This window comes from Panthera onca, chromosome A2 (assembly GCF_046562875.1).
Source record: "Panthera onca isolate mPanOnc1 chromosome A2, mPanOnc1 haplotype 2, whole genome shotgun sequence".
NCBI classification, from domain to species: domain Eukaryota; kingdom Metazoa; phylum Chordata; class Mammalia; order Carnivora; family Felidae; genus Panthera; species Panthera onca.
The window spans coordinates 95,364,491-95,383,989 of record NC_138340.1 but is presented as its reverse complement, the minus strand read 5'-3'; the positions used below and the strand labels follow the sequence as shown (position 1 = coordinate 95,383,989).

The window sequence follows — 19,499 nt, the reverse complement described above, 5'->3', positions numbered from 1 at the left end:
GCATAAACCAATTATGTTTAGTAATTATAGTAAAAAAAGGTTATAAAATAAAATGAAATTAAAACCTGAAATCACTGAACTATAAGGTCTTTTTTTAAAAGGTCTTTTAATAACAACACTGCAACATAATAAATAGGCAAATACAGAATGTAGTATTATTTGATAACAAAGCAGGTAGGAGAAGAAGAATGCTATGCTAAGAGGGCTTTCTAGAAATTAATACTTGGGTTATTCAGTATTTTTTTTTTCTTTCATAAAAGCTTTTAAAACAACTTTCCACAGGTATTTACTAAGTACCCACCATGTAGGATTTACTAAGTAATGGAGACTTACAGGTGGCAAGATCTGGTTCCTACCCTCAAGGACCATATAATGAGAAAATAAATACATAAACGACATGAAAAGAAAAATACTGCAATGGAATATTTCAGGTGTATGGAGGGATAGAAGAAGGGCTTGATTTTGTCTAGAACAGATCCTCTGATTTCTGAGCACAATACTGGGAAGCATCACCAGTTCAGGCTAGACAGTAAAAGGGACTAAGATCATTTTGCAGCTTGAAACTTTTGTAAGAGGTATACTACAAAGAGATTAGTAGGCTAATGAGCAGTACTCATTTAACTATGGACATATATATCCACATTATTCTTATTTTTTATTCAGACAAACTGAGTTGACACGGGCAGAGAATCTGGACGTGTTTTCTGTAAACTGAAATAAAAGCATAGGTTATTCATTGCTGTCATGGAACACGATACTCATCTGTGGCAGCACAATACAACCTAACAACAAAATGTCCTAAAGAAGAATTTCCTATTCTTTTATTACATGTAGTATGTATTTCTTATCAGTAACTGTAGAAAGTTAACAAATTAACAGCAAACTTTAATTTCCAAAGTACTTAGGATATTCAGTTTGATACAGTCATCCAGGAGAATAAGAGCTATTTATTAAAATGTCTTGCTGAGGCAGCTGGTGTGTGTAGTCCTCTCACTCTCATGTATGAACAGTATTAGATACAGTTTCAGATGCAAGATCTGAATGCAGCACAGTTCAACGTTCACTAAGTACCTCCTCTATACAAGTCACTGGCTAAAAAATCCAAGACTGGATTCTAGGAAATGATTTAAAAAAAAAAATTTTTTATGTTTATTTGTGAGAGAGAAAGAGAGACAGAGTGCAAGTGGGGGAGATGCAGAAAGAGAGGGAGACACACAGAATCCAAAGCAGGCTTGAGGCTCTGAGTGGTCAGCACAGAGCCTGATGTGGGACTCGAACTCATGGACCACAAGATCATAACCTGAGCTGAAGTCGGCCACTTAACCAATTGAGCCACTCAGGTGCCCCACCTAGGAAATGATTTTAAATGTTTGCTATCACATAGTTTATCTAATTCTTAGTGTAAAGCTAATACAATTTTCCCTTTGTATTTTTACTCTCAAAATTTAAAAACAGACAGCAACCAGACTAATATTTACTTATGTTATTCCACGTATTCAAAATTGAATGTCTTGATAAGAGGGATCAATACTTTACAAGTATTCATGAGTTCAAAATGATCTTGGAATTCAAAATGAATTCATATAAAGTACAGTACAATGTATATTACAAAGTTACTAAACAAAATGAATGTAGTTCAGAAAATAAATATTTTTGAAAAAACTATGGAAGAAATAGTTTATAAGTGGTATTTAAAGCTAAAAATACATGTTACATAGCATCTTTAAGGAATTAAATGCATTCTACAGTGACCTTTTCTAGTAAGCACAGAGAATCTGACAAATCAGAGGAAAGAGAATAGTCTGATACGATGGGGAGTCAAGGCTTTATGGAGTCAAAGTGTGGAGAGAAGCTGGGATGAGGTAGGGAAGACAGCAGAAGGAAGGTAGCTGGGAAGGAGGCTTGATCCAAGTTGTGAATGGTCTGAACTTTTATAGGAACCTTGGAGTTGTGCTATAAATTAATGAGGCAGTGAATGATTTTTGCACAGGAAGACATCAAATCTGTAAATCAAGAAGCAAATTGTAGCAATGCAGTGGAAGGGATAAGAAGAGACTGAGTGGAAGAATAGATGAGAGGTGTTGAAATGTGAGATAAAGATGGTGGGGGGGGCTGGGCACAGCCAGAGAAGATTAAATGCATACATAAAACTAGGGAGAAAGAAAAGTAGTAAAAGATGATCCTGGGTTCAAGTGTAGACTGATTTGTAGGTGAAAGAAAAGTCATTAAGAGAAATACTCTGAAAGTCAGGAGACAGTACACAGAGTAGGCATAAAAAATGGTAAGTCTGAATGGGCTATGTGGAAAAGATGAGTCAACTTTTAGAAATTTGGGTCTGCAGAGACTTAGGAGTCATTTGTATTAAGGTGAGAGTCAAAATCTTGAAAGTGGATACATTTACTTCATAAGCAATAAACAACTACTTTCCTGTTTCAGGAGAGAAGGAGGAAAAACATAGTTGGAGCCTCCATAGTAAAATAAACTTACAAAAGAATGTGTGTAAAAAAAGTCACAGAAAGACAAGGAGACAAGAAGAGAACATTGCAAAAAACGTAGAGATGTCAGTAATGTTATTTGTCTACAAACTCAAATAGGAGAAGGACTGAGAAGATAGTATTAGATAGCTGGGAGGTCACTGCTGTCCTGACAGAGAGCAACTGTGGTAGGAACAGGAACCGAAACTGGTAGAAGTACGGGTTGGTCTAATCCCTCATGGAGTCTGTCAAGGTTTATCTTGAGTGGGGAGCAAAGTTAAGAAGAACCAATGTACTTGAAAAAAATATATTATGAATATTATTATATTATGAATTATTTATATATTATTTTATATATATCAAAAATCAATGGTGAGGAAAACAATTGAAGATATTGTATACTGCATGGGAACAAATCTCAAGCAACAAACTACAAAAGACACATAAAACAAAATGGCTTATGAAAGGTCAGTGAAAGTTAATTTTTTCAAATGCTAATAAAAATACAGATTAAAGTATCTTTTCTAAAAGATGAAGATGTCAACTAGCTTACTGTATTTTACAGTAACATGTGGAAGATATAAACAAATAAAAATAATGTGAGTATGTTCCAATGAAAAAAATCAAATTTTTTTTTTTGTTTATTCCAATGCAATAAAAGAATGAGAAAGACAGCAAGTTTATGCTGCATTTGTAAGAGTTTTCAGGGGGAAAAAATCAGAAAAAAACATATATTAACAGGGCAATGTCATAAAATGCCAATAGAAACCTCAGAATTGCCAGCCTGGTGAAAAAACTCACACTGCTTTCTCTGCAGGTAACGGTTAACACAGCAGATGATGGTTAAAGCATTTCCTTTAGCCATTTACTTTATGGACTTATACCATGTTCATTCCGTATCTTCTCAGGTTAAGCAGGGAAAGTGATCTGATAGGGCATTCCCTAAACCAATGGCTTTCTGAAGATCTCTAGAGTCCTAATTGGAAACCACGGACTCTACTTTGCCTCTTATACTATACCTCAGAGATGAGTGAATTGAAGTGAAGCCCTGGGAGAGATTTGCCTCCAGATAACTAACTGAGCGTTCTATCACATCACACTACTCCAAAAGGAAGATGCAGCAGATGAAACTCAGTGCTTGGCTACCTAAGAGAGAGGTATGCATTGTACCACTGTGCCATTACAGTGCTGGCCTCAAAGAAATTTTCTTTCAACACATCCTAGGGGAACTCATTCTTATGAACTACTTTAAGATTCACTCAAATTCAAATAATTTGATACTGGCTCAAAATCTCCCTTCACTTTCATAAACTAGGTCCCTCTTATGTGGCAGCAAACATGAGCAAATCAATTATTTACTTTTTTAGAGAGTTAACAAGTCTATACATGTTTAAAATCTAAACAAGTTTGGACTTGAAAGCTGGAAATAGATCACGAGTGCTACTACCTACAGTAAAAAAATGATACATAAAAACTGAAAAGCAAACGATGCTTCATAATTAGATTAAGACTGAACTTTCTGTTATATTAAATAAGACATAAAAGAAATATTTCAATAGTTCCTTTTAGTTTTTACAATAATGCTTCCATGAAAAATATTAAGGAACATCAGAAAAAATTCTTATAAATGAGTGTCAATTTTTAAAACCAATACATTCTTCAAAGTTTATCAGAAAATTTAAAGTTTTAAATTATAAACTCTATTAATTCAATAGTCTCTTCAAGATGCAAAATGGATCTTTAAGTGTCCCCCAGTGATATTAATGGTCATCCTAATTAGTTTGATAAACACTTTTACAATAAGATCAAGAAAGCGTTACCTAATTCTTTTCTATACATCAAGATCCATTTGTAGAAATAAAATACCCCTGATTGAGAGCTTAACAAAAGGGTGACATTAATTTGAAAAAAATGCTTCTACAAAGTTTGAAAAGAATGAGTATGACAGAAAGTTTAAAAATTCAGTATTATTTATAGGGCATCTGGGTGACTCAGTTGGTTGAGCACCTGACTCTTGATTTCGGCTCAGGTTATGATCCAAGGGCTGTGGGACTGAGCCGCGTGTCAGGCTCTGCACTGAGTGGGGAGCCTGCTTAAGATTCTCTCTCTCTCTCTCTCTCTCTCTCTCTCTCTCTCTCTCCCACCCTTGCCTCTGAGCCTCTCCCTTGCTTGCACGCTCTCTCACTCTCTCTCTAAAAAAAACAAAAACAAAAAATTCAGTTATTATTTCAGCTCTTATTAAACTGATAAGAACAGATACCACACTTGATCTTAGCCAAAAGGCCGAGAAGCGATCTTCAGCTCTTATTAAAAGGTTTTTAAGGGATGCCTGGGTGGCTCAGTCAGTTAAGTGCCCAACTCTTGATTTTAGCTCAGGTCACAATCTCACAGTTCATGAGTGTAAGCCCTATACTGGGCTCTGTGCTGACAGCGTGGAGCCTGTTTGGGATTATCTCTCTCCCCGCCATCTCTGCCCCTCCCCCACTTGTGCACATGCTCTCTCAAAAAAAAAAAAACAAAAACCAAAAAACACCTTAAGAAAAGAGGTTTTTCAAATTATCTTTGTACTCCTCCAAAGAAGACATCCAGATGGCCAACCAACACATGAAAAAATGCTCAACATCACTCATCATCAGGGAAACACAAATCAAAACCACAGTGAGATTCTGACACCTGTCAGAATGGCTACCATTAACAACTCAGGCAACAACAGATGTTGGCGAGGATGCAGAGAAAAAGGATCTCTTTTGCATTGCTGGTGGGAATGCAAGCTGGTGCAGCCACTCTGGAAAACAGTATGGAGGTTCCTCAAAAAACTAAAAATAGGGGCGCCTGGGTGGCGCAGTCGGTTAAGCCTCTGACTTCAGCCAGGTCACGATCTCACGGTCCGTGAGTTCGAGCCCCGCGTCAGGCTCTGGGCTGATGGCTCGGAGCCTGGAGCCTGTTTCCGATTCTGTGTCTCCCTCTCTGTCTGCCCCTCCCCCGTTCATGCTCTGTCTCTCTCTGTCCCAAAAATAAAAATAAAAAAAAAAAATTAAAAAAAAAAAAAATAAAAAAAAAAAAACAAAAAAAACAAAAAAAAAAACTAAAAATAGAATTACCCTACGACCCAGCAATTACACTACTAGGCATTTATCCAAGGGATACAGGTGTGTTGTTTCGAAGGGACACATGCACCTCCATGTCTATAGCAGCACTATCAACAACAGCCAAAGTATGGAAAGAGCCCAAATGTCCATCGATGGATGAATGGTTAAAGAAGATGTGGTATATATACACAATGGAGTATTACTCGGCAATCAAAAAGAATGAAATCTTGCCATTTGCAACTACGTGGATGGAACTGGGGGGGGGGTATTATGCTAAGTGAAGTTAGTCAGAGAAAGACAAAAACCATAGGACTTCACTCATATGAGGACTTTAAGAGACACAACACATGAATATAAGGGAAGGGAAACAAAAATAATATAAAAACAGGGAGGCAGACAAAACAGAAGAGACTCATAAATATGGAGAACAAACTGAGGGTTGCTGGAGGGGTTGTGGGAGGGGGGATGGGCTAAATGGATAAGGGGCACTAAGGAATCTACTCCTGAAGTCATTGTTGCACTATATGCTAACTAATTTGGATGTAAATTTAAAAAAATTAAAAAAATAAAAAAAGTTAAAAAAAATCATCTTTGTACTCAACTGAGGCAGTTTTACTTACAATTTCAAACTTTTCTCTGCACTTAGAAACATGCTACTGGCCAAACTGTAATCAGGTAAACTTTCTGTAAGTGGGATAATCTCTTTTCATTTCTCCACATGAAACTTCAACAAAATGCTCTCAAAAACTGAAAATATTAGCACTCTTAGAAGGTTTGCCTCTAACTGGGGAGACATGCTCGGGTGTGGAGTGTACTACAGTATCTGAGAGTCCAGACCCTATCTTTTCCCATTTGACAAAAATTTTCTCACCCTTTGATTTCCTGATTCCCTTATCAACAAGGAATTAAAAAACAAGAGAGACTGGATGTCAGCAAGTGTGAAACTAAGAAATTCCAAGAAGAAATTCTGGCTCACATAGCTGGAAGAAGACAGAATTAGGAAGAGAGCTACATTCTTTCAGGACCCAACCTCTGGATCCACACATATTCTGTCACACTTCAAACTACTTTTCCAAAAGGAAGAAAGGAGCTAGCAGAGGACAGCCTAAAGATAAGTTCAAGCCTTGGGTTTCTTACAAAGACATCCTGTTAACCCATTCTCAACAGATGTGAAACTGATGCTTGATTCCTAAAACTCTTTATTTCTAATCTTAAAGGGTGGTTTCAGGATGTTGCCAATACCTCATGGATATTGGATATCTCATGGATAAAAGTCCTGAGAAGTGATGTAGAATTTTTCTTTTATTGGTGGAGAAATTAAATAGCCTCTGGTTTCTGTAGCACAGCAGTATTCCTGAGTATGTACAATAACAACTCCAAGACACACACTTGCAAAAGCTATACAATAATGGTGTTCTGAAAACAGTGGTTCCAAAATATGTGTCTGAAGATCTTTTTGTTGGAAACAACTTTAACATTCTCTTTTCCGGGTTTTCAACACATAGCAAACTGCCTTGCTCTCAGAAAGATTTATGAGATAATGATGACAGTCTCAACAGCATATAAAACCAGTACCTCCTGTGTGTTCCTCATGGATACATGACTTTATAGGTGCCTCTCCTTCCGACCTCCAAATCAAGCTGGCAGATGACTGGACCTTACTAGATCTATCTAGAATACCAAGAACATGGCGACCAATTGTTTCTTCAACAGCTGCTGTTGTCTTTACAACTTCTAAGAGGATCTTGAGAAGTCTATTATTAGCTTTCTGCAGTGCAAACCTGTATAGAGAAACAAACATTTATTAAAATGCTTAATCTTTTTGAAGCAAACACTGTGCTTATGTTCCACACAAAATGTACCAAAAAATATTTGACTTGAATAATAAAATATCATGATATTCTCTATGAAAATAATATGCATAGCACTTAAAATGAAGTGCTTTTTTTACAAATGTGCAGTACTTTACTGACCTTAAAGTAATCAAACACCTGACATTTTAAGGTAGTAGAGTTTCCAAATTAGAAGAAAATTTTAAGGAGATGCAAAAGTTATTTTAAAAATTGTGTTAGTATCCAAGCATATGCAAGCTGATAGTACCATTTATTGTTCTTATACATAGTTCACATTTAATCTTTCTATGTGTCAAACAATATAATTTAAAATGTAATTTAAAAATTCCACCAGAAAAATGTATTTCTACAACCTACTGGTGATAATCTAGATAATTAAATTACAAAAACAGACAGAGACCTGTTTTTAACAAGATCTATTGTGCAATATCACTATTTGCCAACACCAGAGGAAGTATCATTCATTACATCTGCTACAGAGACAGAAATTTCTCAAGTTACATAAACCATATTCATTGCAGCCAGTAGAAGGAACCTATTTTCAACCAATTGGAATCAATGGTGGATCTCTCTTTTTTAAAAGATGTCAAACACTCTCATTTTCAAAAAATTAGAAAACACTGCTTACCACCCACTTAAATATCTCAGCAAAAAAATCAGTGTTAACATTTTAATGCCTCTCTTTCTAGATTTCCCCTCTGCCTCATAAATATATACATTTTAAAAACAAAAATGGAGTTATCCAGGACAAAGTGTCTTTGTAAGGTTTTTCTTTTTTTGCTTAACATAAACATCTTTTCATGTCAAGAAATATACTTCCATAAATGGTAATTCAGAAAATTATCTGATTAATCTTCTGAATAACTAAACAATTCTCTTATCCTAACAGCTTAAATCATTAAGAGTACTACAGTGGCAAACTTTATATTTAATACATATAGGTAGAATAAGAGACTTTCATGGTAAAGGTCCACTGCTTTAAGACTGTTTTCTATCTCAGCTTCACACTGTGGGAGATCACCAACAATCAGGTTAAAGGATATCTGTTTTCACCGGCACATGACATAACTATTTTTAGACAAGGTAATAAATGGGCAAGTTTTCCTTCAGTATTTGTCAAGTGAAAGAGACTAGTTCTATTTTTGCACCTATATCAAGTTCTCTGCTTACATGAGGTGAGGATATTAAAAATAAAACTCTAAGTAATTTAGTTAGTAGGCAGTAAGTCAAGGGTTTTATTTAACTTTTTCTGAAGTTTTGTTCAAGCCCCAAACACATCAGGATTAGGACAACTTGAAAATATTTCTAAACCAGAGAAATGATTAAAATTAATATGATGGTAGAGATAATAAAATATGAATACTCATTTATTAGCACTCACTACAAAAATTCCTAAAAATTAAATACTGCATAGTTTTAAAAATATACCAATTAGAGATAAAGAATATAAAATAAACAAACTGTTTATTTTATATTGCCATGGTAACTCTAATTTTCATACACTGTCTTTCTTGTTTGAGTTCCATACTGACTGTGTTCCATACTGATGATCCAATGGGGAAGCCAAAATCTTAGGGGCCAAATTCCTCCATGCAAGCTGAGGAAGGAGGTTAGGAGGACACAGAGGGTTGACAGTCACAGAAATTGGAAAAGGAGGAAATTAAGTTAGTAGATATTAATTTAATTTAAAATTAAAGAAATTATTTTCATTTGAACAGAACAAATTTTAAAATACTATGCCTACAGTTCTTAACATAGGGGTAACTATTCTTACTTAATATTTTACATTTTTATATTAACCTCTACAAAATCAAATCAGGGAAAGTTTTGTTAACATCATTAATTTATTCATGATATAAAAGTGGGATCTATCAAAAGTGGGATATGGATTGAAAGTTCTCATCTGATATGCAATAAATCAATGAAAGAAGCTAACTGTAGACTATCACACTTAATTTTTTTCTCATCACAAACAAGGGAGGTGGCTTATATTGAATGTACGTCCATACAGTGAAGAAATACACACATGTACAATTGTGTTTTTAAGGATAAAAAATGGCATATGAGCAGAATAAAATTAATCAAGAAAGGTTCAGTAACCAAATAATGCCTTACCATTTACTGAGATAAGTACATGACCAATATCGAATCAAAAATTACTTTATATAAAAAATATTTTTAAAAATTTGCCTATCAAAGGTTGGTAATTCTTTACACACAGAGTAAAATGGACAAAACAAATGTACAAGATCAAAACAAGGACAAATAAAGTTTATCACACTGAAACAACTATTTTAATTCCCTCTGTACTGAAAAAATACACATTCTGTATACCTTTCATTGGTCAGAATATCAGGAAGCACATCTTCAGGTTTTCTGTCTAACTCCTTTTCTTTAAATGCCTGTTCCTCAACTTCCTCCTGGTTTTCATTTCCGTTCTGTTTAAGGTTGTGTAAAGGTAGAGAGGACAAAAGAGAAAGAAAACCTGTCATCTTGGAAACACCATGTCATTCTTCTAAAGTGCTATAAAGTGAAACAGAAACCTCTGTGTGCAAAATAGATAATCTTTGAAATAATATTTAACTACATTTTATTAAGAGATTAGCATTATCAAAAAAGCTAAGGCAGCCTAATACACAGATGAAAACAGTTTCACTGGGTTCAGGCTAACGCATGCTGTAGTGTGACATCCAGTTTGTTAGGCTGCTCCGTGGTGAAGCAACAGCTGCTGCTACAGCAATGTCTGATTCAAATTACCTTAAATGGAACGTGAAGAATCTTGACTCCACCTACCTGGCATGTAAACAATCACAAATCTGTTAAGCTCCACACCCATAAAAAATATATTTCCCACGAACAACAAAGACAAACAGATCCTACTGCATGTTGACCCCTGGACCCTAGGTGGGCCCGAGTCCATACTACCTGTGTTTGCGTACTGCTGTTGCGCAGCTCACAACACAGCTTCTCTCTTCCCGCTAGAGACAGCTGCTTTAGTGCTTCCAGCTCCTCTAAAAGCACCCTTTCTCTCTCTGAAACCAGGTTTTCATTATCTATTGAGGATCTCTAAATAAGAAAAAAGGTCATGAGAGAATATTGTTTGCGATAGAAGAAAAAAGCAGAAATAATAAGCAGATTTCTTTTAACCCAGGGACCAAGAGAAGGCACTTTCTACATATGAGTCACATCCCATGATTAGGGGTTAAAAGCGTATATAAAGTTCAATGCAAAATTTGAAAGTTAAAATAAAAAACTAATTAGGGCTAGAATATTCAGGAATTTGTGAAGCTCAATTAATAATATATTCATTTGTCAATTTTGCATTGAAAATTCAGAAATTTAAATTCACAAAATGCGATGAAGAAAAGCAAAATCAGTTTTTTTCAAATGATGTTTTATGTTCAACTGCCAATTTTCCTATTCTATATCGGAAAGAACATGTTTTAAGTTTTCTCTATTTTTTATCTCTTAAGTTTTCAAAATAAATGGAATAAATTTGTTTTCATAGGAACTTTTGTAAAAATATTTCGTGCTTTTCTGTAATGATTTTGTGAGTATACTATATACAGCAATTGATAAGAATCCAGCTCCCAAATGCCAAGGAGTCAGAAAAAGGGATAAGAACGTTATATAAATTTGCATTTGTCAAATCAAGACGAGATGTTTCCCTGGAGAAAGTCCCAGAAACATACTACTTCAGATTTCCATTCATGATTAAAAAGATAGATTAAAGATAAAGGTAAACCTTGGAAATGCTAATTGGTGGACTCACAAAACTATAAATGAATATGGGAAAACGGAGTATCAACTGCACCTCACCACAAAGAATTTCTGTCACAGAATACTATCACAGTGCTTTTGCGTGTATGATCAATGGAATGATTAAAAACAAATATACAAACAGCCTTGTAGCCACTTTTTCCAATGCCTAAAAAGGCAGATAAATAAAATGGCACAGACGCAATGCACTCCAAGGTTGAGTCAGGTGTTCCTAACAAGATCTAAGGCTGTTGTGCTGATGGAGTCTGTTCTTAATGTTAAACACTTGTTTTTATTCAGATCTTGGCAATAGTTTTGACTTTTTAAATAAAGGCTATCTAAAGAATACTGTTATTTTAATTGGGGAGAAAAGAGATGCTAAGTCTCATACCTGGGCTAATTGTCTATTCAGTCTCTTAATCTCTTCTTGTAGCTGTTCCTGGTCTTCTCGCTGTCTCTCCATCTGGCGCATGTGTGCCTGCCGTAACAGTTCTGTCGCCTGTTGATGTTCTTGGTATTGTCGCACAAGTTCCTGCCTCATATCTTCCAACTGTTCTTCATTTAACATTAGTTGTCTAGAAGCATCCATACTTGATACCAAAATTTCATCATGAATCTAAAAAGGTAGGAAAAAAAAAAGGCAATCATAAAACATTTTGTGGCAATCTGTCAGCATCAGTATTTTAATATAAAAGCAATTCCACTACTAAAGTGCCTAATTTTTATTCCCATTTAACTAAAACAAATTTAAAAAAGATATCTGTCTTAATTATAATTCTAAATCAGTGTGAAGTTTATTACCATTACACATGTTATTCTCCAAACGCAAAATAGCTATTTGTCAGTTAGTTTAAATGCAATCTAAGGGAGAAGAATAAAGAATAAAAATCCTCAAAATGCCTTCTGCTCTTAATGAAGCTGTAGCTCCCTTATCCCTCTTGACATTTATGATGGGGAGATAATATAAATGGAATACTTGTAATTTAAAATTAAATTTATAAAACATGAAAAATTTTACCTAATTTATATTATACAGTGGTCACCACAGTACTACAGACAACAATATAACATATAAGAATATATAACAATCTATAAGAAACAAATTTCAATAATTTTTATTTGGAAATAAAAGCTTTATGTTCCACTTTCTCATACTCATTAGAAATCAACTCCTTAATGAATTTCTAGAAGTACTTCAGTTCCTGAAGCACTCTGCCTTGAACAGCTGCTGGTAAATTAAAGAGGTTTTCACAAGTATCTCAGTTTTGTACTTCATAAACAAGTTGGCAATTTTATTTCAGTATGCCTCTAAACACGATATAACCTATCCTGAACATTAATAAAAAATTTTAATTTAGATAATTAAAAAAAGGTAGGATTTCTTTCTTTCCATTAAAGGCACAGGCAGTTGTAGTACAGACACAGAAAAGATCCTCCATTAATGAGTAAGTATAGAAGAAGAGAAATAGTATTTACAGAGTACAATGCTTTAAATTATCTTCTTAAACAGGAAGCTACTTCCATGTGATGTTATCATCACATTAAATGAAGCAAACCTTTTATTCAGACATATTGTAGGATAATTAATCTTAAACTGACTGAAACAAAATTAATGTACATATAATTTACAATGAGATTTTACCATGCATATATATATGTCTAACATAAACAAAAATATTATGAGCCAGACTTATTTTATTTAATAAAATAGTAAATCATTTATTCATATACTTTACAAGTAATAAAACACATTCAAAATGCAAATCCCTAAGTCAAGATTGGATCCGATACTTTCCTTCCCCATTAAGGAATATTACTGCTAATATTTTTATAGTGAAGGAAGTCACAGATTTTTATACAAGGAAATATACTTACAGATTCTCTGACTATAAATGTTTTATCTTTGGAGAACATTTCTTCTGAAATAGTCAGTTCATGGTCCTTCGATTGTAGTGTATCATCAAGATTACCATCGTTTGGTAACAGAATTTCCTTTCCATCTTCTCCTAACTCCTTACTAAGTGGTTTAAATTCTTCTTTAAATTTCATGTCCATTTCTTCAAAAGCTTGACCCTGTGATGATTTCATTTCATTTAAATAACGTTCTTGCTGATAGAAAGCATGTGCTTGTTTTGATGATGTAGTAACCTCTTTTTCCCCAGATATTCTAGACAGTTCAGTTTGTTGAGCAAATGCTATACTCATTGACACAATGACCTAAAGAAATAAAGTAAATGAAAAGGATTAGATTTATAAATACCAACAGGAATTTAAAAAGCAAGTTACCACTCAAAATGGTTTTAAACTAAAAGAAATCCTACAGAAAGTGATATGGAGAGATTCTCATACCTTCAATCTTCTCTAACTTGTGGTCAAGATCTCAAGACTAGCTTTTACTTTAATTTCCTGTCTTGAACCTGACCTGCTTGTCTCTTTGTCTCTCAATACTAAGAATGCAACAAAGACAAAAAGATTAAAAATATTAAAAACATGAAAGAGAAGCAGAGTGAAGGATAGAACGAGAATATTCAACCAACATCTAATTATTGTTCTAGAAGCATGTATTAGAGACTACAGAAATAAACTATTTCATGAAGTAACAGGTGAGAATACAAAAGGTACTACTCCTAAGAGTCAAGACCAACGAATTTTGGAAGGACAAATAAAGAGAAGACCAAGAACAAATAATTCTTAAAGTTTCCAGAGAAAAAAGATGTATTACCTATGGGGAACAACAATTAAAATGACAAGGACTTTCTCAGTAGAAACAAGAAGGAGTCAGAAAATAATGAAATGTTATCTTTAAAGTTCTGACATAAAAAAAACATCAACCCAGATTTGAATGTTCAACAAAATCATCTTTCAGGAATGAAAGCAAAATAACATGAAGTAAAAACAAATAAAAACAGAGTTTATTCCCAATAAATAGATGATCCATAAAAGAACTTCTAAAGGATGTCCCTCAAAAAGCAGAAAATGATGCTAGAAGGAAGGCATAAGATGCAGAAAGGATGAGAGCATTAAAATTTCTTTTTGTAAATATGTGGATAACCTAACACTGATGGGTATAAAGCAATAATTCTATCTAAATTGTGAAATAAAAATACCTAAGACCGAGACTTGTGATTAGCATAAATTAAACCCACTACAGCCTCTCTCCCCCATTGATTACAATTGAAAACTGAACAAAATACAAAAGCAACTACCAGAAAACTCTGAGAAGTAAACAAAAGCAGGCAAATTGCAGAGGGAGTCAAAACTTGAAGAAGAAATCTGTATGGGGAAGGTGAGAAAGAACTTGTGGCCTGAACCTAAATGGGTTGTCTATTTAAAAAGCATTTTTTTTTTCACACTTTCCAGAACATCCTAAGACTCAGCATCTACACAGTATTCAAAATATTCAATATGTAATTCAAAATTAGATGACATACAATATGTTGTATGTCAAATTTGTTGCCAGCAGATTTGCTCAAAAAGAAATGCTACAGTAAATTTTTCAGGCTGAAGGTAGTAATACGAGAGGAAAACTTAAAGTCTGAACAGCAGAATACTCATTCTTTTCAAGTATGCATGCAGCATTCAACCATAACATATTTAAGGCAATAAATTTAAATAAACTGAAATCATACAAAGTATGTCTGACCACAAAGAAATTAAAAATTATACAATGAATTAATTAACAACAGGAAGATATCTGAAAACCCCTAAATGTGAAAATCTAAACAACATATTTCTAAGTAACCCATGAATCAAAGGGGAGGTGACAAAATAAATCAAATATTCAGACTGAATGAAAATGTGTAGAACGCAGCTTAAAGGAGTGCTTAAAGGGAAACTTATAGCATTAAATGAATATATTTGAAAAGAAGAAAGGTCTTTTAGGAAACCAGAAAAAAAAGAAAGCAACTTAAACCCAAAGCAAGCAGAAACAAGTAAAAAATAAAGAAAAGCAATCAATGAAAATAAAACAAAAAGTTTTTAAAAAACCCAAAAGCTGGACCCTTGAAAACATCAATACAATTAACTTCTAGACAGAATGACAAAGAAAAAAGTGAGAAAGCAGACATTAAGTGATAAAGGAATACTATAAACAACTTCACCAACGTAAATTCAACAGCATAGATGAAATGGAGCAATGCCCTGAGTGACATTAACTAACAAAGCTCACTCTAAAGAAACAGATTGCTTGAGTAAAACAAAATCTACTAAAGAAATCAGATTCATAGTTTAATAAAATCTTCCAACAAAACTCCAGGCCCCGTTAGTTTCACTAACAAATTCTATACCATATTTAAGAATAAAATAGTATCAATTCTACATAAATTCTTCCAGAAAATAGAAGTGAGAATATATTTTAACACTTTACAACGCCAGCATTGACCTGATACCATAGCCAAACAAAGACATTACAAGAAAATAAAACTATGGATGACGCCCCTCATGAATACAGACATAAATATTCTGGACAAAATATTAGCAAACAGAATCAAGCAATATAAAAAGGAGACTGTCTACAAAGGAACATGAAGAAACTTTAGGGGTCATGGATATGTCTTATATCTTGATTATGCCGTTGGTTTCATACATCTGTTAAAACTCACCAAATTTTGCAGTTGGAACCTGCGAATTTCATGGTATGTAAATTATACCTCGGTAAAGATAATGACAAACAACAAAAAGCTGACCATATGTTAAGTCACAAAAGAAGATTCTGAAATTTTGAAAAATTTGTACAATAAGAATCACTTTCTTTAGATCAGAAATGAGTAACAGAAATAATTAAAAGAATGGTATGGTCTGGAAACTAAAAAACTCAACTCAGGACTCAACTACCTTGTTATTCTCTCCTTTCCATTTCACTATACCATCTAACCAAATTCCACCTGTGATTACAGGGAACTGCCTACTCTGTGCCTGTGTAAGCTAAACTTAGATGAGGAGGAAAAAAAATCCAACCAAGCTGAACAGTGTTATTTTAAATTCATAACTACTACCCTTGATTGAGTCCTTCAGGATACTAGGCAATTCTACTCAATTTCCCTGGTCTTTTCCTTCTCCTAGAAAGCCCTCTCTCCTTAAAGCTTCAATGTCTTCCCTTCCTTTCTCATTCTCAGGTGCTGACCTTGCTTCTTTTTTAGTGAGAAAACAGAAGTAATCAGAAGAGAACTTCCACAGGCTCCAAATACCATATCTGAAAACATCCTGATGAACCAAATATTCTCTGCCTTCTTTCTTGTTATCATGGATTAAATCGCCATGCTCCTATCTAATGGCAACCCTCCAGGGCATTGTACCTCCTCTCCTCTAATCAGGGACACTGCTCCAACAACTGTCTCTCTCTCTCCTGACTTAGCGAATTTTTTTCCTTCTCTCCTCAATAATTATTATTAACAAAGAAATAGGACACCTTTCTTCTTAAACAGAAACAAATTACCAACAACAAAAATCTGCTGCTTGACTCTCTACATTACCCTTGAGATACCACTGTATTTCTCTGTTCCTCTTTCAAGTAAAACTCTAAATTTCATCTCTTTATTCTTCCCCTTCACTCTCTCAAATCCAATCTAATCAGTTTGTCTGCACCACCCCATCAAATGTGTTCCTGTGAAACTCACCAATGATTTCACATTGTAAAATCCAATAATTAATTTGCAGTTCTAATCATTTGTGATGTATCAAAAACATTTGACACAGTTTAATAAATTCTCTTCTTGATATATTTTTACTTCTGTTTTTCCCATATTTAATTTACGGCTCTTTCTCTATCTTCTTTATTCCTCCTCATTTCTCTGATCTCTAAACATCGGTGTTATCCAGGCTCAGCCCCCAGACCTCTGCTCTGTCTACACTACTACATTAATTGTTTTTCAAATTTTTTCACTGCAACCATGGTAAATACACACACAACAATAAAAACATTTTATGTTGTGATCCAAAGCACACATACATTTTGTGTGTATTTATATGATTGAACTTTCCCAGTATTTTAAAATCCTGGTCCAAAACCAGGATTTCACGCTTCAAAAACAAGTTGCAACTCACAGTTTGAAAAACGTTGCCCTATTTACCACCCTATTTTCATGTCTAGTCTTAACCTATTTTCTGAACTCTAGATATGCATATCCAACCACTTCTTCAATATTTATTTTTAAACATTTAGTAAGTGTTTGCATTTAATGATTTTTTTGTTTTTTTTTTTTAGTGTACAAGCAGGGGAGGGGCAGAGAGGGGGCCAGAGAATCTGAAGCAGACTCCATGCCAACAGCAGCAAGCCCAATGCAGGGCTCAAACTCACAAACCACGAGATCACGACCTGAACCAAAGTTGGACGCTCGACTGAGCCACCCAGCACCCTAATGGGTCTGAATTCTTAAGCTAAAATCTCAAGTCTATCTTTCCTATCCAAAAACTACTCTCTTGCAGTCTTTTCTGACACCTAATAGCAACTCCATTCTTCCAGCTGCTTATGTCAAATAACCTATAGTAATATTTTCCCCCAGCCCTTGCCCCTTTTCCTTTATTTCTTCTTCCTCCTGTACCCAGTCACATTTGTTAAGAAGATAAATAATATTTCACCAAATAGGTCCCCTGACTGTGGGGTGGCAGGACTAAAACCGTCCTCTCAGCAGAGCTGGCAGTTGGGCAAGTGGCCTTCACACTCCTGCCATTCTTCTTGGCCACCTCTTTGAAACATTCACTGGTGTAATTCTTGACTTTTTCTCTTGCATTCCACTTTCTCAAAAGATATTCAATCTGTTACCTTCATGATTGACTCTCTCACTTCCTTCAGGTTTTTTTTCTAAGATCACTTTATGTTTAACCTAACTCATTATGCATTTCCTGTATAATCGATCAATTCTCCTCTTTTAAAATGCATATATCCACTGGGATTGTTATATTGAAACAGTTGAAATATTATTAAAAAGCAGAAAAAATCAGAATTCAATGGTTCCAATATAAGAACCCAATCAGGCATATCCATTTTATTATTTTTTTTTATTTTTAAAGTTTATTTATTTGAGAATGGAGTGTGTGCGCACACGCGTGGGAGACAGACAGAAAGAGAGAAAAGGAGACGGGCAGAGAGAAAAGAGAATCACAAGCAGGCTCCACTCTGTCAGCATAGAGCCTGATGCAGAGCTTGAACCCATGAACCACGAGATCATGATTGAGATCATGATCAAAATTGAGTCAGTCAACTTAACTGACTGAGCCACCTAGGCACCCCAGATATATGCTTCTGAAAGGGAATACAAAGACAAAAGAAATGGAATCATAATGGTAGATTAGGTGATATGCTTGGTATTCAAGAATTTAAAAGAATGGCTCTGGGCATAGCACAGCTAAGAGTATCTACAGTCACAAACATCACAGTCACTTCTCAAGGAAGAGATAGGCAAAGAAAATATGTAAAAGACAAACCACCTTCTTTCTCATTTCCTACCATATCCCCTACCTTTAAAGGAAGGCCAAACTCCATCACAGGTACTACTCCCAGGTAACAAATTTATAAAGACTTGTTTTGGCATTCTGAGAAGTTTCTGATTACTATTCCACATCAAGAAGAAAATATTTTTCTAAAGGAAAAGTTCACAGAATATTCCATTGAAAGGCAATTGTGGTTGATACCAGTAACTGACAATTTAAAGATAATCTATGTACAAAACTTGTAACAAAAAGTGCAGGGGTGCCTGGCTCAGTCAGTGCAGCATGAGACTCTTGATCTTCGGGTCATGAGTTTACGCCCCATGGTGGATGTAGAGATTAAATAAATAAAACTTGAAAAAAAAAGGTCATTACTATCAATAAAATCTATGTTTTCTGAAGGCTCAAAAGGAATATAAATCAAAATAATCTGACAAACTATTAACTTACCTTAGCTACTTCTTCTTCTAATCGTTCTTGGTACTGTTTTTCCAGCAATGTAACCATATTTGTTTCCTTTTTCACTCCAAATTCATCAGAAAACTAAATTAAAAAGCAAAATGTAAAAGACTTGTTTATACTAACCATACATCACTTATTTTTAAACTTCTACGGTCAAATATCCTCAAAAGATCAATGTTTCTTAGAAAACTGAGTTTTAATAAGTAAATTTCAGTTCTGCTCTTAATTAAAAATGATAATTCTGGTGAATAATTCTAGTGTAGAATTCTAAATAACCTACTTACTATTGTGAATTTAAAGATGCAAAGTCAGAAATATATTTACATATTTACAATTACTAACATAGTTCTATAGTAGGCTAAAGATACTTCTTAAATATAATTATGTATCTAATTTTAAGTAATGCTAACAGTGGCTATCTTTGCTTATGAAATTAT

At 34.3% G+C, this 19,499-nt stretch overlaps 1 protein-coding gene and 1 pseudogene across 6 annotated transcripts in view; both read right to left on the bottom strand.

Moving 5' to 3' along the window:
- The window catches only part of AKAP9 (A-kinase anchoring protein 9), a 153,695-nt gene that overhangs the window by 64,986 nt on the left and 69,210 nt on the right, over positions 1-19,499 (bottom strand). For 3 of the 6 annotated variants that reach the window (XM_078442477.2, XM_078442478.2, XM_078442479.2), the window contains 7 exons: positions 19,051-19,143; positions 13,051-13,392; positions 11,567-11,791; positions 10,342-10,482; positions 9,751-9,854; positions 8,918-9,013; positions 7,139-7,344 (listed from right to left, as the gene is read on the bottom strand). In XM_078442477.2, the coding sequence (XP_078298603.2) occupies positions 7,139-7,344; positions 8,918-9,013; positions 9,751-9,854; positions 10,342-10,482; positions 11,567-11,791; positions 13,051-13,392; positions 19,051-19,143 (1,207 nt within the window). The remainder of the gene's footprint in view (positions 1-7,138; positions 7,345-8,917; positions 9,014-9,750; positions 9,855-10,341; positions 10,483-11,566; positions 11,792-13,050; positions 13,393-19,050; positions 19,144-19,499) is intronic. The other 3 variants (XM_078442480.2, XM_078442481.2, XM_078442482.2) reach the window with 2 other exon arrangements.
- Positions 4,646-4,769, bottom strand: LOC132675335 (U2 spliceosomal RNA; annotated as a pseudogene).